Below are 26,323 nucleotides of genomic sequence, written 5' to 3'. Positions count from 1 at the left end.
TATAAATGCTCTGCATGAGGTATCAGAGATATTTTAAAGTTAGTCAAAAAACTGGAAGTAGTTTTTTTTTTCGGTGTCCATTAAGATGGACACTAAGCTGTGTCTGTTTCTATTCCTTGGCGCATGTATTTTTGCTGGTAAGTTTTGTATCAGTTTCTTCATTCAAATGTTTCTCTTATATTTACTATTAAACATTGTTATTGGTGGTATTTATTTAGCTACATACTAGGAACTAAATTCATTCATTTTAGTATTTGGTTTTTTAAAATTCAGTTTTAGCTGTCCTCTAACTGGAGATTAGTTACAAAGGCAAATATGAAATGTATTTATATGTTTAACGTTTCTTCAATACCCCTGTAGAAGCAATCGCTGAGGTTATAGATGAAGACAACAGAGATAAACAACCATCCATATGCCCATGTAAGTGACCAACAGATATGTTGATTCATTTTGGGATTGCAGTCAGGTTAGTAGCTGTGTTATGTATCTGCAACCAGGATTTTTTATTTAAATTTTTTTTGGACTGCTTTGATCCATTACTATGGAAGATAGTAGGTATGGACCCTGGTACTTGTTGTGTATGTGTCAGGAGTATTGAATTAGAGAGGGGCCGCTCTGTCAACAAAAGGTCCAAAGGTTCCCAGTTCATCTGATTAGATAGAAATAACTGTGAAATGGTTTAAAAGCAATTCATGAATACCCTAAACCTTTATGCAATGTCATTGGGGGGCTGCAGTGGGTAGCACTGTTGCCTCACAGCAAGAAGGTCCCTGGTTTGAGGCCTGTATAGGTCAGGTGCCTTTCTGAGTTTGCATGTTCTCCCTGGGTCAGCGTGGGTTTAGGTACTCTGGTTTCCTCCCACAAGCCAAAAACAGGCAAGTTATTTGAAAAGAAAATGGCAAATTGTCCCTTCCCCAACCTGTTATTCCCCAAATGAATTACCTTGTGTGGATCAATTTGTGCATGTATTAACCAGTTCTCGGCATGGATATAGCCATAGATGCTATAACGGCGTGAAGAATAAAGAAAGAAAGAAATGCAAGTCATTGGAACATCGATTTTGTTGTTTTTAACTTTTTAACTTTTTTCAATCTCCAGTGGCTGCAAGGTTCAAAAACTTACGAAAATATGTTTATCAGTATACTGCAGAGAGCAAAAATGGGGTAGCAGGTACAGCTAACCTCAGGAATGGGCCAAAGATCACCTGTAAGGTACAAGAGAAGTTTAAATGAAGTGCTTGCATGGATAACAAATACATGAAGGATTAGCAGAATATGTGTACTGTTTGTCTTCTCTCCATCATCAGGTTGAGCTGGAAGTCCCACAGACGTGTAACTTTGTCCTTCACACCACAGAATGTGCCCTGAGTGAGGTCTCTGTCATCGATGCACAGGGTCAACCTGTTTACAGGCAGGCTGCTGGAGCTGAGGCCTTCCAGGTTGCAATGGAAAAGTATGTCGAAAAAGTGATCCCCTTATACGCACTGATGTAAAACAAAATACTGATAAAGAAAACAATTTTTGCAGTTTCTAATATGATGATTTTCTATGTAAAAATGGCTGGGTTATTTTTGACCCATGTTGGGTAATATTGGACAGAACCCACCGCTGGGTTAAAATTGACCCAATGCTGGGTTGTTTTAACCCAATTGCTGGGTTATTATATCCCATGGTTGCATAACAACAACCCAACATTGGGTCATTTTTTAAACCAACATGTGTTTTGTCCAATATGGGTAAAAAAAAACCTCAAGACATTTTTAGAGTGTTGTTCTAATATCACAAATTGAAAGCCTCATAATAATAAAAGTAGCTCAGTTTGAACAGAATTGGTTTAATAATAAAGAAAAAAATATATAATTCATTTTGTGCAATTTTGCTCCATAATTGTTCTGCAAAATGTGATATAGAAATTATATTGCAATTAATGTTATCATTATAAATTTATCTTTTATTGATACCAATAACATACATTTCCATTCATTTAATACCTTTTTTATGTAACATTTTTTATGCTTATTTCATGAACAACTGACTGAATTGTTTCTGAGGAAAATATCACACGTTAGACCAGTGGTTCTCAAACTGGGGGCCTCAAGTCCTGATGGCCCCCCATGCCCCATCCCCATAATATATTCCAGACTTTACAAGGGCCCTCTCTTCCTTTGGGGCCCTGGTAATCAGTACTGGTTTTACCCCCAGTCCGACGCCCCTTGCTGGGCCCCCTGGGAGCCGCGAGATGGTGCCAGGGGGCCCCCAGTTTTATGACATTTTATAAAATACATTAATTTATTAGGAATTCTGTGTAATTAAACCTTAAAAAAAGGGCTACTAACCAACAGCACTACTTTGTATAATTTAATATGTTTTGTTTAATTAAAATGTTACGTTTTAGAACAAATTTGTCATATATTTTCTTTGGGGGGGGGGGGCGCGAAGGAATGCACCGTACATAAGGGGGGCAGAACGCTGAAAAAGTTTGAGAACCACTGCGTTAGACAATTACACTTTCACAAGCCACTAAATATAACTATGATGCGTAAATCTGGCCAAGATCAATGTACTCTGCAATAAAATACCAATAAATTATAGCTAGGTAATAATCTTTAGATTCAAAATAAAGATACATTTATAAACTTTCATATGGCACCATTTTCATTGTTCTACTACCGTATACTTTGTTGAGGAGGCATCATGATCATCTGACACCCCTGTCCCTTATAGGCAAATATGCTCACCTGTTTATAGATGATTATAAATCTTCATCGTGAAATACAGGTGTCTTGAAAACTGTAGCCAACCAGCACCTTTATCACCTGTTTTCTTATTCAACTAATCAAAATATGCAAATATATGGAGGTGGATAATTTCCCAAAATTTGTAGATTAGTGTAATTTATGTTCTTTGATATTGTCTTTCCAGGACCCCTCTGAGTTTTGTGGTAGAGCAGGTAACCAAGGTCTCCATTTATCCAAAGAAAGATGAACCAGAAAACATTTTGAACATCAAAAAAGGAATCATCTCTGCTCTTCTCGTGCCAGTCCCAGAGGAACAGCACAATGAAAAAATGGTGTGTTTAAATACAAATACAACTTAATAATTTATTTATATCATCTATTTTTCTTTTATTTCCCATTTACTGCATGAAACCTTTTCAAACCCTTTTATCCAAAGTGACTTACATTGTATTCAAGCTTTACATTGTATGTGAAGTGTAGGTGATGCAATGGCTAATGTATGGTAATCCAATTACAGTAGGTATGGATATACTTTTTTGGTACCTGTACCATTGAGGTACTAATATGCATTCTCAAAATGTACCTCTGAGGAAGTAATGTGAACGCTTTAGGTGCAAAGGTGTACTTCTTGAAAGTGTTCTGCCCCAGTGACAGCTATTTTGACCATCTTATGAGATAACATGGTCAATGAGAAAGATTTGCTTACATGATGCCAAACAGAACTGTTTATTTGCTTTTATTTATGTTCCTTGTCTTTTCATTCCTTTAGACTACAATCCATGGTGTATGCAAGACTGACTTAACAGTCAACGCAAGAAAAGACATCGACACGGACATCACGGTGGTTAGAGACCTGTCAGCCTGCAGCCATTTCTCACCTCACAGTCTCCCAACCAGCCCCCTTTCCCTCTTACCTGGCCTGGTGAGATACCCAATCAATTATCTACAGTATTCTTCCACACTTATCTCTGTTGTAAGACCACTAAAGCAACTTCTGTAATTTTGCAGAATGGGCTTATTTCCAAGCTTATCAGAAGCACTCAGACATGCAACTATCAGTTTGACAACAGGAGAAGTCACATGACTGAGGCGGAGTGTACAGAGAAGCATCTCTTTATCCCTTTCTCTCACAAGTGCGTAATCTTTATTTAAAAATCTTTATTTGAAGTTATTTAAAAATTAGACAAGCATGAATTTAATTATTTGCGGTCATAGTGAGGATTTAAAATATTTGGGTGATTCTCACGAAATCCAGATTTAGAAGGTGTCCAGCATCAGAATTTTTAAAAAGCCCTTGAAGCCAATTTTTTTTGCACATATAAGACTAAGGTCTGAACTTACAATAAGCATTATTTTTAGAGGATTTAAAAAATATTTCCTATAGAATTATTTAAATTTTTTATTAGATTTTTGTTATCAAAAATTATCATTACCGCAACATGATATTACATTACATATATGCATTTACAAACTCATGTTTATGTAATGAGAACTAAAAAGTTGTCTAGGTATTATGACAAACCAAATTTCAACTTTTATCTGGAGAGAAACAAATAAGAATTGCTTAAACAATGATTGAAAATTGTTGCGGAGGATGAGAAAATTGGTCTTGGACACCTTTATATTCCTTATTATTGTCTTTACATTTACCAATGATCACCAAATACCACATGTTTCTTTACTGTAAATGTTTATTGTATAACATGCACTGAAGCTTTTTATTTTTTAAATGAATTAATTATAAATATTTCCATATCAAAGAACCAATATCTAGCCATGGACACGTTGCGGTAATGAAAATTTTCCCCTTAACTGTGGAAAAAACAACAAAATTGGTTTGTATGATGTCATTTGACATCATGTGCAAAATAGTACATGAAGGTATGTTTGTAACTGTATGCTTCTTATTTTGATACTCTTACTTTGCATTTATTTTTTTTATCAAAATGTTTCACGACACCTCATAAGTCTAATTTCGTGAGAATCACCCATTTATGAAAGTTAATTTTGGTTGCTGGGTTTTAATTCCCAGGGAATTTTACTGATGAAATGAACACCTTGTAATGCACTGCAAGTTGCTTAAAAGTGTCTGCCCATGCATAAAATGAAAATGTATAATTAATTTCTCCTACAGGGGGCAGTATGGAATCTCATCAGAAGTAAAACAGACTCTCTCTCTGCAAGATTCAGTAAAAATCAACAACAGATATTTCAACAAAGATGGTAGGCGGCTGCAGGTTTTTCAAGGGTGTAACATTTTTAGTTGAACTATTAATTCATTTATTATTCATTTATTTTTTACACCTCTATAATTCGTAAGTCTTAAATGTGTAGTGAAATTATGTCATTTACTCACCCTCAAAATGATCCAAACCTGTATAAATTTCTTGGTTTTGCTGAACACATGAAGATATTTTGAAATATATTAATAACCACACACATCTGGGGCACCATTCACCTCCATTGTATTATTTCTGCTTATTGAAGTCAATGGTGCCCCAGATCTGTTACGAAAATTCTTTAAAATATCTTCCTTTGTATCATGGGAAAAAAGAAATTTATACAAATTTTAAGTAAATTATGACATATTTTGCATATTTTGGTGAACTATAAGCGTTGAGACATAAAGGGAGAATATTTTGCCAATTTTTACAAGATTTAAGTCTCAGGTATGCCTAGAATGTGTCTACAGTATGAACTTTCAAGTCAAAATACCTCACAGATAGGTGTGCTGTTTGGGCCAGAGCAAAAAAATGTTGCTTTCATCTGTGTACCTTTAAATGCAAATAAGTTATGGCTTTTAAGTTCAAAATACATCCGAATTCTGTAAATACAGTCTGGGTCAATTGTATCTTTAGCCACATTAGTGCTACAACGTGCTAACAAACACATTTAGAAAAGCTTTTGGGTAAAATTAACCAGTCAGTCAATGGCTGTGGGCGGGGTTTGTTTTTGTGACATCACATGAACAAGAAAATCAAAACAGCATGTCTAATGAGACTTCTCTGGTTAAACAGGGATTTAAAAAGGAGGAGTAAGTGATTTTTTTTCATTGTAGGGTTGTTGTGTTCACACACTGCCAACACACAGTTATGTCCAAACACCTTTTAAAAGTGGTATAGAAGTATGAAGATGTAATATAATATAAATATAAAATAAATTAATAACATCCTCTTCAATCAGACACTCTTCAGAGAAAGCTCTTTTTGGAGAAAGTGGAGGACAAGCTTCCCATCCAATCAAAAGACGACATGCTTGCCACAATGAACGAGTTAAATGCGCTGTCCAGCTCAGGAAAGAGTCAACAGAGGGCCAGCCTCTTCCATAAGCTGGTGTCTGAAGTCCGCGGCTTAAAAAACGAGACGCTGTCTGGAGCGGCCGATGAGATGATGAAGGTCTCACAGTGGCTCACGTGGCAGATGCTCTTTCAGTGTGGAACCGACGAATGCACCAGTGCCATCTTGCAGATCCTCAGAACTTTTGATGAAACCGCCTTAGAGGTGGATGCCATGGTCTACGCTTTGGGATTGCTACCGCAGGCAAGCCCTCAGCGGGTGAGAGATATGTTGAGCATGGCGCAGAACAAACCAAGCAAGGTCATCATGTATGCTCTTGCCAACAAAGTGAAGCAGTAAGTGTCATGATTAATATCCATTGTGTGTTGTCATTTAGCATACAATATATGGCCCTTCTTGTGTCACATGGGTATATTTGTAGCAATAGTCAACAATACATTGTATGGGTCAAAATTATAGATTTAAAAATGTAAAGATTATGTTCCATGCAGATTTTTTGTAAATTTCCTATCGTAAATATATCAAAAAATACTTTTTGTGAGTGGATGATGCAGTTGCTAAATACTTTATTGGACAACCTTAAAAGCAGGGTGCATGATTTTTGAGAAACACTTTTGAAAAGGGAGTCGGGCAGACTACCAAAACACACTTGTAGCCAATCAGCAGTAAGGGGCGTGTCTACTAAACAACATAATTGACTGGGTTGCGTATGTGTGGAGGGGTCTATCATAAGAAGGTCTAGAATCTATTGGGGTAGGGGCGTGTTTGTTTAGGTGATTTCAAATATCAACATTGGCTTTCAGAGATCATGCACCCCGCCTTTATTTTGATTTTTTGAAACCCTCAGATTCCAGATTTTCTAATAGTTGTATTCTCAGTCAAATATTGTCATATCCTAACAAACCATACATTAATAGAAAGCTTGTTTATTCAATATGTCAGATGATGTAATTTTTTTTAAATCGACCGTTTTGGTTTTCTGGTCCAAGGTCACATATTATGATTGTTCATCATTTCAAGCTGAATTCAATTAAAACCAATTGTATATCTTGATCCAGACTTCCGCAAGACCAAGCAACATCAACACCTGAGGTAAAGGAGGTAGCTGAGTTCATGGAGTTCATGTTAGGTGATTGCTCAGAAGATGAAGATAGTACTTTTCTCACCCTAAGGGTAAATATCAATCTCACAAGAGTTTGTTTTACATATTTTCTACAGTCTTTTGTATGACTACTTAAATATTTTTATGTGTCCAACAGGTTATTGGTGTCATGGGCAAGTACATGGAGGGATTTCCATCTCTAAAGACCTCTCTTCTGAATTGCATAAGCAAGACATACGCCCCACTTCCAGTACAAAAAGCAGCTATCCAAGCTTTCAGACTCATGGAATTGGACTCAGATGTAAATCAAATCTTGTTATTATTATTTCTTGTCTCACAAGTAGTTACTTAGTTATAAGTGACCCAAATGCCCAACATTTGCTTTTAAAGTCACCATGAAATTGAAATTTAAAACTTTTATTTTTTGGAGGTATTGGGGTATTTTTACAAATGACTTATCTGTGAGCTTCATAATATTTTTAAAAATTAATGTGCCCTCATAATCTTTAATCATTTCCCCTCGAAAACGATCTCTCTTTACTTCTGGTCACGAGGAATGGTGGAAGGGTTGGCGCCCATGAGAAGCTAGCAATGATTAGCAATTACCAACAATCCAATCAGTTCTCACTGGATGAATAATCAAATGCATTTTGTATTTTGATTTGTTTTCTTACAAGGTGAGACGTGTCCTGATACAACAATATGAGAATCAAGGGGCACCTGTCCAAAAACGCATTGCTGCGTATCTCATGCTAATGAGGAACCCTGATGTAGCAAACAGAGTTCTGAGGACGCTTAAGACTGAGCCAAATGAGCAAGTTAAGAGCTTTGTCTCCTCCCATATCACCAACATACTGGAGTCAGAAGATCCAAATTTAAGCACGTATGTACATCAGTATTTCAAATACACAATTCAGTTTCCAAGTGTGTTATTTATTATTAATCAATCAATCTATTTCACATTGATTTTTGGATGTTTTTGCTAAAAGCATCAAATTTTTGACAAAAAAAATGATTTATGCAATCAAGATTTTTTTTCAAGCTTTTATTCAGTTTTTTATGTTTTGTTGAATGTTAGAGCCAAAGATTACATCCTTAAAGCCTTGAGAGGGGACACAAACTTCAACCCTTTGGACTCCACAAAGTTCTCACGGAATTACAAAATCGATCTCGCGAGAGCTGGCTCGATAGAAAGCAACATGATTTTCGACTCTGCAAATTACCTGCCCAGAGAAGTCATGTTAGCCACCACCCTTGACAGCTTCAATACAGAAATATTCGAGGTACTACATTAGTGTTTGGGTGATTCTCACGAAATCCAGACTTAAAAGGTGTCCAGCATCAGATTTTTTTAAAAAGCCATCAAAGGCAAATTTTTTAGATTAAGTTCTGAACTTACTATAACCATTATTTTATGGGGATTTAAAAAATATTTCCTATAGAATTATTTAAATTTTTTAGATTATCATTATAAAAAAATTATCATTACCGCAACATGATATTGCATTAAATATGCATTTACAAACTCATGTTTCGGAAATGAGAACTAGAAAGTTGTCTAGGTACTATGACAAACAAAATTTTAACTTTTATCTGGAGAGAAAAAATAAGAACTGCTTACCTGGTAGCCATCTTGAGTGTCACAGTCAATTATGTCCCTTCCAACATTTTTTTTTCAAATGTTAGTTCCTTGAGGGCTTAAACAATGATTGAAAATTGTTGCGGAGTATGAGAAAATTGGTCTTGGACATATTTATATTCCTTATTACATTTACCAATGATCACCAAACACCACATGTTTCTTTACTGTAAATGTTTATAGTATAACATGCAGTGAAGCTTTTTATTTTTTAGATTTTTTAATTATAAATATTTCCATGTCAAAGAACCCAAATCCAGCCATGGACACGTTGCGGTAATGAAAATGTTCCCCTTAAATGTGGAAAAAACAGCAAAATTGGTTTGTATGATGTCATTTAAAATCATGTGCTAAATAGTACATGAATAGATGTTTGTAACTGTATGCTTTTTATTTTGATACTCTTACTTTGCATTTACTTTTTAATCTAAAGTTTTCATGACACCTCATAAGTCTAATTTCACGAGAATCACCCGTTTGTGTAAAGGTGACATTTTAAAGTCTGTGTAAAGTCTGACATTATATGAGTTTTGATTTAAAAATGGCAAGTTAATAAAATAAATCAATTACCGTTTTAGTCCCGACCAAATAATCCTGAACACAGAAATGTGGAAAAACTCCACAATTTAGTACTACATAGTGTAACATGTTTCAGAAAAACATTCCTTACATTTATAATGTGTTTAGAAACAATTCTCTGTAATGACTTTACATGGACTTTAAATATCCTATTATATTTTTTCCTTCCTTTATTTTATTTTCATAATTATGAATCCATGTAATTACTGTTTTCCTCAGATTGGTCTTGAGGGCGAAGGCTTTGAGCCGGCCATTGATGCTCTCTTTGGTGACAATGGTTTCTTTCCTGATACCATCTCAAAAGCAATGTACTGGGTCAACGAAAAGATTTCACATCCAGTCAATCATGTTTTGGATAAATGGGTTTCACCCCTAAGAGGACAAAGAATGAAAAGACAGGTACATAAGGAAAATCTAGTATTTTTTAAGTGGTTAATGAAAATCTGATTAAATGATAAATAATACTTCTGTTCCCCTAGGTTCCTCAGAATATCATGAAGGATATTGAAGAATACTTTTCTGAGTTTAAAAAAAGCCTTGAAGAGATTGAAAATGCACCTACAGCCATGGCCTACCTTCGGTTCATGGGAAAAGAATTGGGATACTTAAAATCCAATGAGCTTAGTCGCTTGGTTCAAAATATTAACTTGTACGAGGAAACATTCAAGTCGGTACTTATGAATGTACGTGTCTTTCAAAGATTTAAAACCATGGTAACTACGCGACTCAGAAATGTCTGTATATAACTATGATTTTTTTCTTATCATTGCAGTTAATGAAAAAGTTGACATCCAGCACAGACAATGAAATTTTTGTCCACTACATGTTCTTGGACAAAGCATTCACGCTACCCACAAGTGCTGGATTTCCATTAAAGTTTTCTCTGTCTGGTGTTCTGGCGCCTGGAGCCAAAGGAGGTCTGACCATTGATCGGAAGATGGTAATCCATTTCACTAGTGTTTATTTGCATGCAACAGTTACTTTGTAATTTGTTGATGGTTTTTTTGTCATTATTCACAGCATCAGCTATCATTCATGCCATCTGTGGGGGTGGAGTTCATCACCCAAATGGGCGTTTATATCCCAGAGTTTGTACTAGCGGGTATTGAGACACACACAAGCATGTACCACGAAAGTGCTTTGAATGCCAAGGTCACCATGAGTGACAATCAGATCAAGCTTTCCATCCCTGCACCAGAGGGAAACATCCAGCTCTTCAGCGTCAGGTACAATGCCCTACAAACAACTTAATTGATAATATTTTGGATAAAAGTTCCCCAAACCTGTTGTGAACCCAACCTGTTGGGTTGGGTAAAAAATGTTGGGTAAAAAATGCTGGGTTGTTTTTACCCATTGCTGGGTTTGTCCCTTTTTGACCCAATGCTGGGTTGAAAACAACCCTTTTTAGAGTGAAATCAATTTGGTACAATTATATTAGAGGACATTTTTAAAAATTTCAATGCAACTACCCTATAAAAATGCTGGGGTGATTTTTCCACTTTTCTTTGAAAATATGCTCATTTTCCAGCTCCCCTAGAGTTAAACATTTGATTCTTACCATTTTGGAATCCATTCAGCTGATCTCCGGGTCTAGTGGTACCACTTTTAGCATAGCTTGACTCTTCTGTAGTTACATGGTGTACTAAGACCAATGGAAAATTAAAAGTTGCGCTTTCTATGCCGATATGGTTAGGAACTATACTCTCATTCTGGCGTAATAATCAAGGACTTTGCTGCCGTACCATGGTTGCAGCAGGCGCAGTGATATTACGCACCACCTGAAAGTAGTCCCCTTGGCAACTTTTAAAATCAGCGGACTATTTTCGGGAGCCATGGTAAAAAATATTGAAACTCTTTGGTTATTTTTGAGCACGATGCTAATGGTCTAATCAGATTCAATGGATTATGCTAAGCTATGCTAAAAGTGGTACCGCCATACTTGAAGATCGGCTGAATGGATTAACTCTAGGCGAACTGGAAAATGAGCATATTTTCAAAAAAAGTGGAGTGTCCCTTTAAACCTTTATTTCTGACAAAAATAACCCTTTGATTTTGTTTTAAAAAATTATATTGATTACTTTTACATAGTCATAAAAAGTTTTAATACAATAATTACTTTTTTACTCTAAAATTATAAAATCTAATAATGCAATTTTATTATTAAACAATGAAAGTAAATGCAATTCACACACAATCAGCCCTAAAATGTATCAAAAACATGACCCAGTCTTTGAAACCCAGCTAAAGTCGTTTTTTTGTGATGGACTGTTTTTTTTTTTTTACATAAAATCATCCTACATAAAGTAAAGAACATTCTTTGAAAAAATAACCTTGGTATCTTTAATATTCACTGAGTAATATTAAAGCCCATGCCTTTCAGATGTTTTTACATTTAGCAGACGCATTTATCCAAAGAAACTTACACAGATTAGGAAACAAGAAAGTGAGTTGTCTTAGGGAGGCATTAAAACAAGAAGTGCATACCAAGTTACAAGTTTTCACTATTCCGAACAATACCTTGGTGGTAAAATATTTGTGTATATGTATTATATGTCATGAAATTAAGCTGATGCTTTTAACTCATAATAAGTTTATGAGACTTTAACTTGGATTTCACAGACAGGGTCAGGTGTAAAAACATGGTTAAAAAAATTAAGAGTGAAGTGAAATTCAAAGTATCTATAGTTGAAAAACTGCCGTATACTCTTGCATATTGATATTAATGTTAATATGGTGCAGTGAAACTTAAAAAAGTGTTTCTCTTCTACAACAGCAATAAGTTGCTCTCAGTGACGTCCACTCAGACTAAGATTGTCCCGTCTATGGTGGAGGACAGGACTGACTCTACAGAGTGTAATCCTATCTTCCCTGGATTGAACTTTTGCACCATTTTGCGCTATTCAAACGCCAGTTCCAATAATAATGCCCCATACTATCCTCTCACAGGAGAAACAAGGTAAGAAGCTGACCAAAACATGTTTATCTTTCTTACGTGCATTTTTGTGTGTCATTTAGATTTTGGCGCTCAGGACACTGTCCCTTTTATGAGATATGTTCTGGTCGATTAACTTTATTTTAAAGGGGACATATCATGAAAATCTGACTTTTTCCATGTTTAAGTGCTATAATTGGGTCCCCAGTGTTTTTATCAACTTAGAAAATGTGTAAAAGAAAAACCCAGTAACTTAGTTTTGGTAAACCATTCTCTAAAAGCATGTAAAAAAATAGGTCATTGAAATTTGGCTCCCCTTGTGATGTCAGAAGGGGATAGTCCCGCCCCTTAATATGCACTATCCAACCACGGCACTGCCGTTTAGTACAGAGTTCAGCTCATTTGCATTTTAAAGGACACACCTAAAAGCGGCACATTTTTGTGCAATTTTATAAATTATCTATATGGTATTTTGAGCTAAAACTTCACATACGTACTCTGGGGACACCAAACATTTATTTGACATCTTGATAAAGTCTTGTGAAATGTCCCCTTTAAATTAAAAATAAAAATACACAATTTATTTAAAATTAACACACAATTTTGTTCCAGGCTTGCTTTTGAACTTCAACCTACGGGAGACGTAACTGAGTATACAGCGACCGTTTCCTATGCATTGTTGAGGGAGGGCAAAGAGGGCCGACATAAAGTTGACTCTGTGAAAATCGTTTTGAGGGCTGAAGGTAAGTCCTGAGAACATTTAGTATTATGTTTATATCTGTAATTTAGGATGTTTTCTCATCAGAGATGTAATTTTTTCAAGGTGAGGAGCCGACTGAAGCCACAGCAGTTGTGAAATACAACCGCAATAAGAATACCGTCAACACTGAGCTTCAGATCCCAGATTTTGACATTGAAGCAGGCATGAAGTTTGCGGTTACAGATAGCACTGGGAAAGGAAAAAAGATGCATGGCATTTCAATCGATGTAACTAACCGAAACATCCCACAACTTTCAATAGTTGGACATGCCAGGTACAGTATAGATATTTTTATGAAAAGAACAAATATATACAGGAACAATTTAAATTCTGGACACAATTGACTGAATAGTTTACGAATTCATTAATGAAACGATGCATTTGAGTGAAATGAGATTTCTAGACGGATAAATGCTGATTATGAGTTAAGGAGTTTCTAAAACTTTTATTCTGACATGACATGTTTAATGTGCTTGTAAATAGGCTGGAGTCTATGAAGGATGGTTTGCTTGAGATTCACATGACAGTACCTGCACTTCAGATGGACACCTCTGCTACAGCAACCCTAAAAAACACCAACGGTCTCGTCCTACAGCTTGAAACAGCTTTTAACATGCCAGAGATCACTTCTGTGCAGAAAGCTATTCTCAGATACGGTAATGAAGCGCTAAATGTTAATAAAACTCTTTTCATTTCTTGTCAGTGAATAATGTTTTATGAATGATTTTGCAGATGATAACAAGGTTGAACTTGAGATGAAATCAGATATAAACTCTGAAGTTGAGAAACTATTCCCAAATTTGGAGGATTATCGTAGGCAACTGCAGGCGAGTATTGATGATGTGCTTGACCGAAAAGTCACCAAGACTGATATGAAGCTTCGTCACATTGTTTCAAAAGGGATAGAGGTGAGTAAATCAAAGTAAATGCTTTATCTATATTGTATTTCACCTCAAAGGGATAGTTCACCCAAAAATGAAAATAATGTCATTAATGACTCACCCTCATGTCGTTCCAAACTCGTAAGACCTCCTTTGATCTTCGGCGCACAGTTTAAGATGTTTTATATTTAGTCCGAGAGCTTTCTGGCCCTCGATTGAAAATTAAGTAACAGTATACTGTCCATGTCCAGAAAGGTAATAAAAACATCATCAAAGTAGTCCATGTGACATCAGTGGGTCAGTTAGAATGTGTTGAAGCATTGAAAAATACAGTTTGGTCCAAAAATAACAAAAATTCCAACTTTATTCAGCATTGTCTTCTCTTCCATGTCTGTTGTGAAGCGCATGCACGAAACTAAAGTCACGTGACTGCAGTGACGCAGATGACGTATGACGCGGCTAACGTGTTATCTGGTGCGCCCCAGCTGTTTTTTTGTTGTTTTTTTATGTGCCCAGGCTTCGTTTACACGCACGCTGTAAGTTGGAAAAAGAAAACTTTGCAAACATGTCTGAGGATAACATGTCATCCACGTCACTGCAGTCACGTGACTTTAGTCTCACGCATGCCCTTTGAAAAATTATTTTTGTACCAAAATGTATTTTTGATGCTTCAACACATTCTAACTGACCCACTGATGTCACATGGACTACTTTGATGATTTTTTTATTACCTTTCTGGACATGGACAGTATACCGTACATAGATTTTCAATGAAGGGTCAACAAGCTCTCAGACTAAATATAAAACATCTTAAACTGTGTTCTGAATTTGGAACGACATGAGGGTGAGTAAATTTTTGTTGGGTGAAGTGTAATATTAAATGAACTGTAAAAAGTCAGTCTAAATAAAAAAAGTTAGAATTTACATAGAGTAGGCAATGGATCTTAATTGTGCTTACCTATATTATTGATGGATACAGTAGTAACCCTATTGGTTTTCGTATTAGTTATAATTTATTGCATTAATTCTATTGAAAAGCTTGGCTTAAAGTGATTCTGCCTTTTTTTCGAAGGCAGTACATATTTGGCTGGATAAATTATCATCGGGTAGTTCATTCGTGGATATTAAGAGAAGCAGGAGAAGCATTCCAGAACTCACCCTGCCATCTTTACCTGAAAAATTATATTTGACATTGTAAGTATCAATTTAAGGACTTCATGTTGTTTTCATATTTATATACAGTAGAAGAGACCAAGACTATCTGTATATGCTTGTGCATTCATCTCTTCCATTTTTGTTATATTTAGTGATACGTTGATGAGATACCAATTCAACAAAGGCAGAATCTCCATTTCATTTCCTCTTCTCCTCGGAGGAAAGTCCTCTGCTGAACTCAACATCCCTACTACCATCACACTCCCACGGATTCGGATTCCACACATTGGACTGGAGATTCCTCCGAAAAATTATGAGATTCCATCATTCACAATTCCCCGCAGTTTGGACTTCACCTTACCTAAGATAGGGCTAGCAGAAGTGTCTGCTAAGATGAATAGCAACATTTATGAATGGGAGGGCTCCATCACTGGTGGCAACAACACTCTTGACGTTCCTAGTTACATTGCTGCTTATAAAATGATGGCCAGCTGTCCTGTGAAATGCCTCTCGTACAACGTTGAAGGTATTTTGAGTTTAGGTGTTAAACTAAATTTCTGTGTCCAAATTCATTGTCATGTTTTACAAATAAAGCTTAAAGCAGGAGTGGGGAACCCTGGGTCCTGGAAGGGCCACTGTCCTGCAGAGTTTAGTTCCAACCCTCATCAAACACACCTGAATTTCATTTCCAAATAATCCTGCTGACTTGAATTAGATTTTTTAGGTGTGTTTAATTAGGGTTGAAACTAAACTCTGCAGGACAGTGGCCCTCCAAGACCAGGGTTCCCCACCCCTGGCTTAAAGAGTCAAAATGCAAACTAACCTGCAAACTTAAAATAATTAAATATTAAATTATCTTTTACTCTTTACACAGGTATGGGCATGATCACTGGTACTGTCGACGATACTATAAAGTACCTTGTAAATGGCTCCATCAGTCATTGTTTGCTTAAAGCCAGCATGAGTGTCTTTGAAACTATGAGCATGGCTGATAAGATCAGTGGTAGAACCAGCTACAGAATCGAAGCATCTAGCCCACTTGGTTTGAAAACCTCACTCTTTTATTCAGCTCAGTCAGCTACCACAAGTAATGAAGTGAATGGAGATGGGAATCTTGATGGGTTCATCAAGATAGGATATCTGTATGCCAACACCACACTTAGCCAATCCTATACCTACAATATACCTAAAAGAGAAGGAAAGGGAGAGTCTAATATGAAGTTTGATTCCTCAATTTTCCAGGGTCAGAATATATTCAAGGGATCATATGTCAATGGAGAGCTCTTACTTTTGTCTACAACAAACTTGCAAAATGATCTCCTGAAGCATTTGGTGGAATTGAAGCACAAGAACGGCCAGCTCTCTGTGAAGTCAGATGGAAGTGTAATGGCTCTTGGTAAAGTTCTCCGCTGTAAAGGTGAACTTGGTGTCACCAAAAGTGAAAAAGCAGCCAGTCTGAATGTTGAATGCCAGGCAGATCGTGCGTACTCGCTACTTACTGGATCCCTAAATGGTAACGGCCTTAAAATGAACATTGAGGGTTCGCTTAATTTTGAAAATGGCCGTGGTGCACACAAAGGTACACTTACTTTTGGGAAAAAAGGCCTGACTACCAGTTGCACAACAACAGTTCATGGAGGTTCTTTGACTTTTGAGAATATCTTCAATGGTGATTCCGACTGCAGAGGAGCATCTATGTCTCTTGTATCAAAGGGATCAGCCAAAGATAACACATTTGAGGTCAGTACGGAGGGCAAGATTTCACCCAAAGAGGTCTATCTGACCACTGTTTTCAAAGGGAAGGCCTTTGATGGAACTGCAAGAAATGCATTAAACCTTGGTATTAATAGGCAAGGCCTAAGTCTTTCAAACACCATGTTGGGTACTTTTCAGAAGATGAGATCTGAGTGTACCAATACCCTTAATATAACTTTATGGACCTTGGCTTTTCGCTCCAAAGCTAAGAAATTCATCTGTAATGGAGGGTCCTACAACCACGACATTAAAATTAATTTGAGACCTTTTGTCACTTCAATAAGTGCAAATAATGACCTTGAGATGTTCGATGTTGGATTACGTAGTGCTGGCCAACTTAGGATGGAGCCGTTTAAGATAGACGCAAGTGGAAGCCTCAATGGAAAGTACAGGGAAGAGGATAAGTTGAAGCACAGCTGTGAATTGACTTATGCAGATCTGGCTGGCACTATTAAATGTGCTACAACTGCAAAAGTATTTGAGTCGCAGATCAGTAACAACTTTGACTTGGATTTTGCTGGATTGTCCTCATTTATGAACATCAAGACACAAGTCAACTCTGAGCCTTTACGTCTTGAAAATACCCTTCGCACAATGGCCTTGCCATTTAGCCTCACAATTGATTCCATTTTAAACAGCGATGGCTCAGTGAAGTTTCATGGCAAGCACACTGGTCAACTTTATAGCAAGTTTCTCTTAAAGGCTGAGCCTTTAGCTATTGCCAAGTCCCATGACTGGAGAGCTTCCACTGTACATGTGTTGCCAAATGGGGAGTCCACCGAAACGCATATTGAAAACAAGTGCGAATGCTTGCTAATACCCAATGAACAATCTGTGGCATGGAAGTTCAAATCTAAACTAAATAACCATGCATACAACCAAGACGTCAGTATTTACAACAAAGAAAGTGATATGGGGGTCCAGCTGTCTGGAGTACTTCAGACAAATCTTTTTAATACAGAACCAAAATCTAGTTATATCCCATTGGACAATCAAAAGTTTAGTGCATCTGGGTTTATCAAATATGATAAGAACAATGACTGTCACATAATCTACTTTCCATTCTTTGAGAACCTTCCTGTTGCCTTTGACAGTATGAAAAATGCTATTCTTTTTCAGTTTGAGTCCCTTCAAAACTATTTCAACAGTCTTGATATCAATGGTTTGATTGGTCAGTTTAGGGCGAATTTAGATAAGATTCCTCAAAAAGTAAATGACATCATTGCGGACATGGACCTAGAGAACAAAGTAAACAATGTCAAGAACAAGCTGATTTCCCTGATACATGACTATACTATAACGATAGAGGATCTTGAAGCATATGCCGAGAAATTTAAGGAGGATTTTGGAAACAAAATTATTGATTTAGCAACCAAAATAAGGGATGTTATGATTCAAATCAAAGATGGCATTGAGAGTGGATCATGGGCAGACTCTGTCTCAAACTTTTTGACAAAGATTGGAGATGAACTTAAAGCTGTTGATGACAACTACGAAATAACCAAAACAATCATCAGATTCATTGATGCTATTGAAGATATAATTGGACAAATCGATTTACAAAAGCTGGAGGACAGTGCTGCTTGGTTAAAACAACTGGAGGCAAAATTTATGATTAGAACCAAACTTCTGGAGATACTAGTGGAACTGAGGAATCGTGTTGAGTCATTTGACATCAAGATGTTTCTTCAGGACTTGAAAGACTATATAATCTCTATTGATTTAACTCAATATGTACAACAGCTGTCTGATCAAATCCCATATGAAGACATTGAGAAAGTGCTAGATTCTATGAAAGATGTGATTGTGAATTGGATAGATGAATACGAAATTCCAGAAAAAATCAACAGCATTTACTTAAATGCACAGGAGCTGTTTTTAAGATATGAAGTTGACAAGAAAATTGAAGTTGTCGTGGACCAGGCAATTGTATTAGTCAAACAGTACAAAGTCAAAGAGCTGGTACAGGCTGTGGTAGACACTTTAAAATCAATCCCATTTGAGTATATCTCAGACAAGGTTGGGTATCTCTTGGATAATATTGTCAGTCTGTTAAAGTATATGGATTTCAAGGAGATTATTGATTACACAAATGAGTACATTCTCTGGATTGTAAAGACCATGAGAAAGTTTGATTACAACGGCTTTGTTGATAAAGTAAATGTATGGAACAATAAAATGATAAGTTATATTAACATGCAGATAAATGAAGTTTATGAAATCCCACAAAAAATAGAGGCTTCCAGGGAGTTTCTAAAAGAGATGCAAGCAACCGTTGTTGATTACTTGGAGAAACTTAAAGATACTAGGATAGCTGAGGTTTGCAGAAACATTTTGGATGTAATCGACACTACTGCATACAAAGACATAAAACTGAAAGTCCAGGACATTCTTGAGGATGTGAGAGAGAGAATAAGTGACATGGATATAGAAGACGAAATCTCGGTTTACCTGGAAAGGGCAAGTGGTTTGTACGTCAATGTAATTGAATACATCTTATTACAGTTCACGAATTTAATTGAGGAAATTAAAAACATGAATGAAGATAAGGAATTCTTTAACCAAATTACCCAAGCTGTGAAGGGAGTTCTGGATGCACTAAAGACCGCAGAATTGGAAATACCATCTTTTACTCTTCCATTCACGACTTTTGAGGTTCCTGCCTTTAAGATCAAAATGGCAAGGATACAAGACATTACAATTCCATCAGTGATAACAATACCAGCATTTACAGTTCTGGATTTATTTAGTATTCCTTCGATTACAGTTGACTTTGAGAAAATCAAGCAGAACATTGTCGACTTAGTTGACAAAATTCGCCAGATAGACATTCCAGAAGTTAATCCTGATGCCATCTTCGGGGACTTACGAGCTCTTTATCTTTCTGACTTACCCGACTTCACATTTTCAGACATTACTCTTAAAGAGATTAAAATCCCAGATATTATTGTGCCAAAACTTAATCTAGAGAGTTTTGAGATCACAATGTTGCCCATACCTGAAGTCAAGCTCCCTCAAATTTCACTCGAACCATGTTTACCAGCTTTTGGCAAGCTTTATGGAGAACTCAAATTAGATTCTCCACACTATATATTGATGACTTCGGCGGCTCTTGAGAATAAAACAAAAACACTTAAATATCCACATCTTAAAGCTACCTTAAACTCAGAGGGAAAGTCAAGCTTTGAATACCTCAATTATGTTTTGGATGCAATGGTTCAAATTGAAGCTCCAAAAATGAAGAAAATGGTTATTAGTGAGACAGTGAAACTCAGTCACATGGCATTTAATATTGACCATGAAGGTTCTATCATTTTTAGTGGTTCTTCAGCAGAAGCCACAGCCAAGACATCTGCCAAAGCCACCACTCCTATATACACAGCTGACTTGATTAATAATATAGGTATTGCTCTAAAGAATGGAATTACTGGAAATATGGACACAACCTATAATCATAATCTGAACATCCCCAACATAGATTTCTCAAGTCAGGCTATAATAACCAAAACAGAAGAGTTTCGCATTGAATCTGGAACCATTTTGTGGACTTGTGGAACAGTGGGAAGTGGAAAGTGGAGTTTATCAAGTCCCTCACGGATCACCAGGTCAATCGATGACTTTTCGGATGAAATTACACACAAGAGTAATCTGGAGTTCATTATCAGCCTTGGCACTGCAAAGCTTACTTTTAATGGAGATACAAACAGCAGAACACTCAAATTAAAGCAGTTAGTTAATGCAGAGTCTGTCATCCTGAGTCACATCACTGTTGATGCCACGTCCGAGATAGAGTCGCCCTTTATCAAGAGCAGCATTTTGACACTGAAAGGAAAAGCTCGACTGGAGGATCTCCGAACTGAAATAAAAATTTCGCATAATGCCGAGCTCACAGGAAAAGTGAGTGGGAGCATATCCAACTCTTGTGAGTTCTTGGCTCAGCCATTTGAAGCAACATTTGACTGCAAAAATAAAGCGAACTCCAAAGTTTATTTGCCACTAAAACTAACCGGAAAGATTGATTTCCAAGATGACTTTGGGTTTATTTTAAACTCTGATAGACAACATGCTTTTTGGTTCAGTCTGGCTCGCTTTAACCAGTACAAGTACAAACACAACATCACTGTAGATAACAGCAACAACGAAGCTGGTATTTATGTTTTAATGGGTGGTGAAGCCAATCTTGACTTCTTGACTGTTCCACTCAGTGTTCCTGAGATGACAGTACCATTCTTGGATGTAAAAACACCTCAAATCAAAGACGTTTCACTTTGGGAAGATTATGGCCTGAAAGATCTTCTGACTACTCCTCAACAATCAATTGACATTGATTTCAAGCTCTTGTATCAGAAAAACCCTGAAAAGCACACATTTTATCTACACCTTGAACCTATTTATGAAGCCATTGTTAAAAATGGCGAGCTCCTGAGACTACAGTTTGAACAAGGAAGAGACCACATTTTTAATGCCCTCAAAGATTCCTACAACAGCGCCAGACTCAAGTTTAGAAAGCACAAAATTGACACATCAAACCAACCACCACTATATTTCAGAGTTCCTGGATATACCATACCCGTACTCAACATTAAGGTTTCAGCCTTCAGAGCCGAATTGCCCGTACTCAGTTATTTCATACCTAAAGAAGTCAGCACACCAAGTTTTAAAGTTCCTCTGATAGGTTTCTCCATGCCATCATACACTCTCGTGCTTCCATCTTTGGAGCTGCCAGTGTTGAATGTGCCTGACACACTTTTTGAATTGACCTTACCCACACTGACATTACCGCTCAATAAAAATAACGTCAAGATACCAGCATTTGGAAATATAACATATGATTTCACAATCAAATCTCCAGTAATAACTTTCAGTGCCAATGGTGGCCTGTACAGTCAACCTGATATTGTGGCCAAGTTTGATGTCTTGTCAACATCTGTATTTAATGTCCTAAACCTCAAACTTGATGGCAGTACCACCATCATTACAAAGAGATGTCTTAAGATGGCCACAGCCCTGTCCTTGGAACATACGAATGCAAAATGTAGTCATGAGAGTACAGTCAGCTTCATGAAGAATGTAGAGGCTTCCTTAACAAACCTGGCTACAGTTAACCTTCCAGTTGTTACAATGGAACTGAATCAAGTGCTCCATGGGAATATTAAGTCTAAACCAAATTTGGTCTCTAAAATCAAACTTAGCTACACTTACGAGTTACCCCTAATTGAGTTACAAGGCACTGGAAAAATAGACCACAGTGTTGCTCTTGAAGCATTGTCTTCCTATTTGTCTTTGGAGAGTGCTTGGAAAAGTTCAACAGATGCAAAAGTCATGGAGAGTGAACATTTTGCTGGATCTTTGGACAATGAAGCAATGTTTTATCTGAATGCCAACGGTCTTCGTACGACATCGAAAACCGATATAACCTCTAAGGTTGACCATCAAGAGACAATTATCTGGAATGCAGACATTACTCAGAACATTGCTCTTGAGAGTTCACTGCGTCGTGTTTATGTCACGTTGCTTCATACAAGTAGTAATGGAGCTAATCTTGCATCTTTTTCAACCACAGGAAAGCAAATTGTAAGGGCAACACTTGAATTTGTTCCACTAACCACATTGTCAGCTAATCTTGATATTGACATATCACAGCCAAGTAACCTTGGCCATTCAGGCATAATGCATAATGCCGATCTTTCTATCACTTCAGACAAGCAAAAATTACATTGGAGTGGCAAAGAACAATTGGCAACCTTAATCCATTCTTGGGATCTAACACTGTCAAATGATCAATCTGAAATACGCATGGAAATCTCAAAATCCCTCGAGGGACATATTGCTTCCTTAAAATCCATTAAATTGCCGGTCTACCAAAAGAATCTATGGGACATTTTGAAATTTGGCGAGGTCACCAGCACTGACCAATTACAGTTCCTCAACGCCTCAACTGCACTGATATACACCAAGAGCTTGGATGGAACACTGTTTGCTCTACCTGCAGAAGTTTTTAGCGATAGTGCAACTTTTAATTTTCCACAAATGACACTCAGCGTTCCGGATTGGTTTAAAGGGATTCCACAAATGATAAGAGAGGTGGATATGCGGTTTGAAGAAGCTGATCTGCCTGACGTTATCTCTATTCCACCAGTCATAACTGTTCCCGAGTTTACTTTGCCTTTCACCACTCTCCATGTACCTTCATTTGTCATTGATCTGCAGAATCTAAAAATCCCTAATGAGATCAGCACAAACGCCTTTGTAATCACGCTGCCTGGTTTGCCAGAGGTGGAGGTCCCAAGCATTAATGCTAAAACTAAGTATCTGAAAGAGAAAATGGCTCACCTGTTTGTGAATTTGCCACAGTATGAAATCAACATTGGAGAGTATACAATAAATTTGGAAGACATCACAAACATATTATGTTCTTATAAAATGCCAACCATTACTATCCCTGAACAAAAAATTGAAGTCCCAGAAATATCACTTCATCTTCCAGCGGGTGTGTTCATTCCAAGCTTTGGTGCTCTGTCAGGAACTGTGAAAGTGTCCTCCCCAATTTATAACAATACATGGACCGGAACGATGGAAAACAAGGAGTCGGAATTTGTTTGCACGTTGAAGTCCACTTGCAAATCCACCATGGTTTTTCTGGAGTATGACTTGGATGGTAAGCCATACACTCTAAAAAAGCACATAATGGTAATTTAATGTATGCTGGGTTGTTTCACCCCAAAATGCTGGGTTGTTTTAACCCATTGTTTGGTCAAATAGAAACATTTTGGGTTTATGGGTTTGTCCCTTCTTTACCCAACATTGGGTTTAAAATAACCCAGCATTTTTTGGAGTGTACCTTTTTCAACATTTTACCAAATTAAGAAAGATCATACGTTATATAATGCTAAACAAATCATGCATGAAAATGCATTAAAATAATTATAAATATAACTTTTAATATATTCTTAAAAATAAATATATTCTGAAGGGCTGTTCACATTGTAACAATAACTAGAACTAAAAAATATATAAAAAATATGTCTGCAATATTTGCGCGAGTACCGCGCCTCACAAATGAATTAGCATAAAGTCATCATTATTGTTGGGGGGTGTGGACTAATAAAATTATTGTTCTAGTTAACGTTATCGTTAAAGTGTGAACGGCCCTTTAGATTTTAATGAATGTTTTTTTACAATCCATTTCAGCAACTGCCACCATACTTTTTGAGAATGGAGCTATAGGCCTTGATGCAAAGTCTGCCTTTAGCCATAGTGATATGAGTATTAAATGGAAGCATGATCTACGTCAGAATCTAAGGTCAGACCAATAAAACCAGACAAACCTATACATTTGTAATATCACCATGTTTTGTCAAAGTCATAATGCTTATTGTTATTTCCACAGAATGAAACGTGATGCATCCTCCAGGTAATCCTAAATCTTTACCCTTTCTGTGTCAGATTTATCTGACTGTACTGTACATTGCTGTTCTTTCCTGTGTGTGTTTTATGGTTTTTCGTTATTATAATACAGATGTTTTTATACTACAGTGCTTCGAGACATACGCTGGATATTGATGTTACAAGCCAGACCTTTGCTGATGCAAGCTTTCGCTATGCATTACAAAATAATGGTATAACATCCTCAATATCCTCACCAGCAGCTGGCTTTATCGGGTTCCAGTTTACAAAGAGGTCCCCGTCTCAGTTTTCTGGGAAACTGTTCAGCAGATATTTGGTAAGAGAGTAATAAAAAAATGTGTGGTCAAGCTTTCCTACATGTTATTTAAACAAAAATCCTCTATTGCAGTCAACTCCTGACAAGGACACAGACATGATGAGTTTCAAGGTGACCTTGAAAAACTCGGAAAGGCTAAACATTCAGGTTGGCTATATGAACGGACTCTCGGACGTTCTAAATGGACTCAAAGAAAGGCTTCCTTCCATCACGGCAGCATTTCACAAGTTTATCAACAAGTATCACGTTGACCACTTCGGCATGGACCTGAACCGTGCTGCCGTAAAGTTTAAGAACGCGCTCTCCAGTGGTATCGACAGAGTTTTTCAGGAGATCCCTCGCGTATTTGATGCTCTACAGAGCTCGGGCGAACAGCTCAGACAGCAGGGTAATGAGATGTTGAAGATCTTGCCCCAGATTGATCTCCAGGACTTGAGCAGTAGGTTCTCCAGTAGCGTTAATGAAAACCTGCAGAACCTTGAAGCAAACACACGAGTTCTCATGGATGCTGTCATGACGTTCTTGAGTAACACCAAATTTCATCTGCCAGGGCTGGAGGAGAAGCTTACTGGGCAAGAATTATACAATAGGATGAAGAAGTCTATTACAAAGGCAATTAACAGAGCTACTACAAGGTTTACAAGTCTCATGGAAACCATTGCTGACTCACTTTCAGGTGTCATGAATAAAATAGACTTTACTCTTCCTGGTACTACTAGAATTATTCGAGGCAAGGACGTTATGAAGGACCTGAAGTCAGCCATGAAATCTGCACAGGATTTTGTTATGCAGTTGGTTAAACGATGGGAAAATTTTAAGTTGGATAAAGCGATCCAAGACCTATTAAACTTTCTGAAATCTTACGCCCAGAGGGCAGAAGACTTCATGAAATCTCTGACTGAAAAACTGGACGAACTTTCCTCTCGCATCGATGGCATCTACAAAGAGGAAGGAAACCTACCAGTGATGCAGACGATTCGTGAATGGATGCGAGATGCCAAGAAAGGTTTGTCTAAAGCGAAAGACTTCAGCAAAAGTAAAATCCAGGAGCTGTACAACGGAATAAGTATGGAGAACCTCAACTCGCATCTCAGTAACCTTCTCATGGCGTTCGAATCTTACACCAGTAGTCTTTATAAGAACTGCCTTGAATTTATAAAGTCTTTGTCATCAAAAGCAGAACCATACTTAAAGGTGTCCAACAAAAAGATGGACGTAGATGTTCCTCTTCCTTTCTATTGGAAATCTTTTGGGGAATGGCCCAACATGGCATAAATGTGTCTAATCTGAAAATGTTGTCTATTCTTGTAGTTTCTTTAATTATTGTGCTTCTAAAAGAATGGTTTGTGTATTTTGTATGTCATTTTTAGAATTGAACTTGTTAATTCATGTATAATGAAATGTTGAAAAGTAAATAAAATAATATTTCTTTGCATTAAACTGTACAATTAAATACTCTGTAGGCCTATAGCAGAAATGCTCCAAATAAAATTAATGTGTCAATGTAATTCAATTTAATCTGATGCAGTTAGATAAAACTACACTGTAAAATATTTTTTGCTGCCTTAAATTTTGACACTCTAAAAAAACAAACGGTGCTATATAGCACCAAAACAATTGCTTTGGATCGTAACGATAGAAGAACCATTTTAGTGCCATATAGCACCGGTGAAGAACCAGTGAAGCACCAGTGAAGCACCAGTGAAGCACCAGTGAAGCACCAGTGTAGAACCATATAGGGGCCATATAGCACCACATATGGTT

General features: G+C 37.0%; 1 protein-coding gene across 1 annotated transcript; it reads left to right on the top strand.

Moving 5' to 3' along the window:
- apoba (apolipoprotein Ba) lies at positions 1-26,067 on the top strand. Its single transcript, XM_065288341.2, has 29 exons — positions 1-137; positions 361-420; positions 1,099-1,211; positions 1,307-1,452; positions 2,922-3,069; positions 3,507-3,659; positions 3,746-3,870; positions 4,872-4,960; positions 5,921-6,368; positions 7,092-7,206; positions 7,293-7,436; positions 7,813-8,018; positions 8,214-8,418; positions 9,573-9,752; positions 9,833-10,036; positions 10,126-10,293; positions 10,374-10,579; positions 12,127-12,309; positions 12,898-13,028; positions 13,109-13,319; positions 13,529-13,701; positions 13,778-13,953; positions 14,999-15,120; positions 15,234-15,607; positions 15,956-23,494; positions 24,028-24,139; positions 24,227-24,250; positions 24,373-24,559; positions 24,632-26,067. The coding sequence occupies exons 1-29, from the start codon at positions 86-88 to the stop codon at positions 25,832-25,834; spliced, it is 13,197 nt and encodes a 4,398-aa protein (XP_065144413.2). The 5' UTR covers positions 1-85; the 3' UTR covers positions 25,835-26,067.
- Positions 26,068-26,323: the final 256 nt, after the last annotated feature.

Source organism: Paramisgurnus dabryanus, chromosome 17 (assembly GCF_030506205.2).
Source record: "Paramisgurnus dabryanus chromosome 17, PD_genome_1.1, whole genome shotgun sequence".
Taxonomy (NCBI): Eukaryota; Metazoa; Chordata; class Actinopteri; order Cypriniformes; family Cobitidae; genus Paramisgurnus; species Paramisgurnus dabryanus.
This window is presented reverse-complemented; position numbering and strand designations above follow the sequence as displayed.

Bases quoted from the DNA above. Each gene is read 5' to 3' on its own strand.
- apoba (XM_065288341.2), top strand. From the start codon at position 86: ATGGACACTAAGCTGTGTCTGTTTCTATTCCTTGGCGCATGTATTTTT. The intron at 6,369-7,091 runs GTAAGTGTCATG...ATCTTGATCCAG, and splicing joins CTTGCCAACAAAGTGAAGCA to ACTTCCGCAAGACCAAGCAA. The intron at 10,580-12,126 runs GTACAATGCCCT...CTTCTACAACAG, and splicing joins ATCCAGCTCTTCAGCGTCAG to CAATAAGTTGCTCTCAGTGA.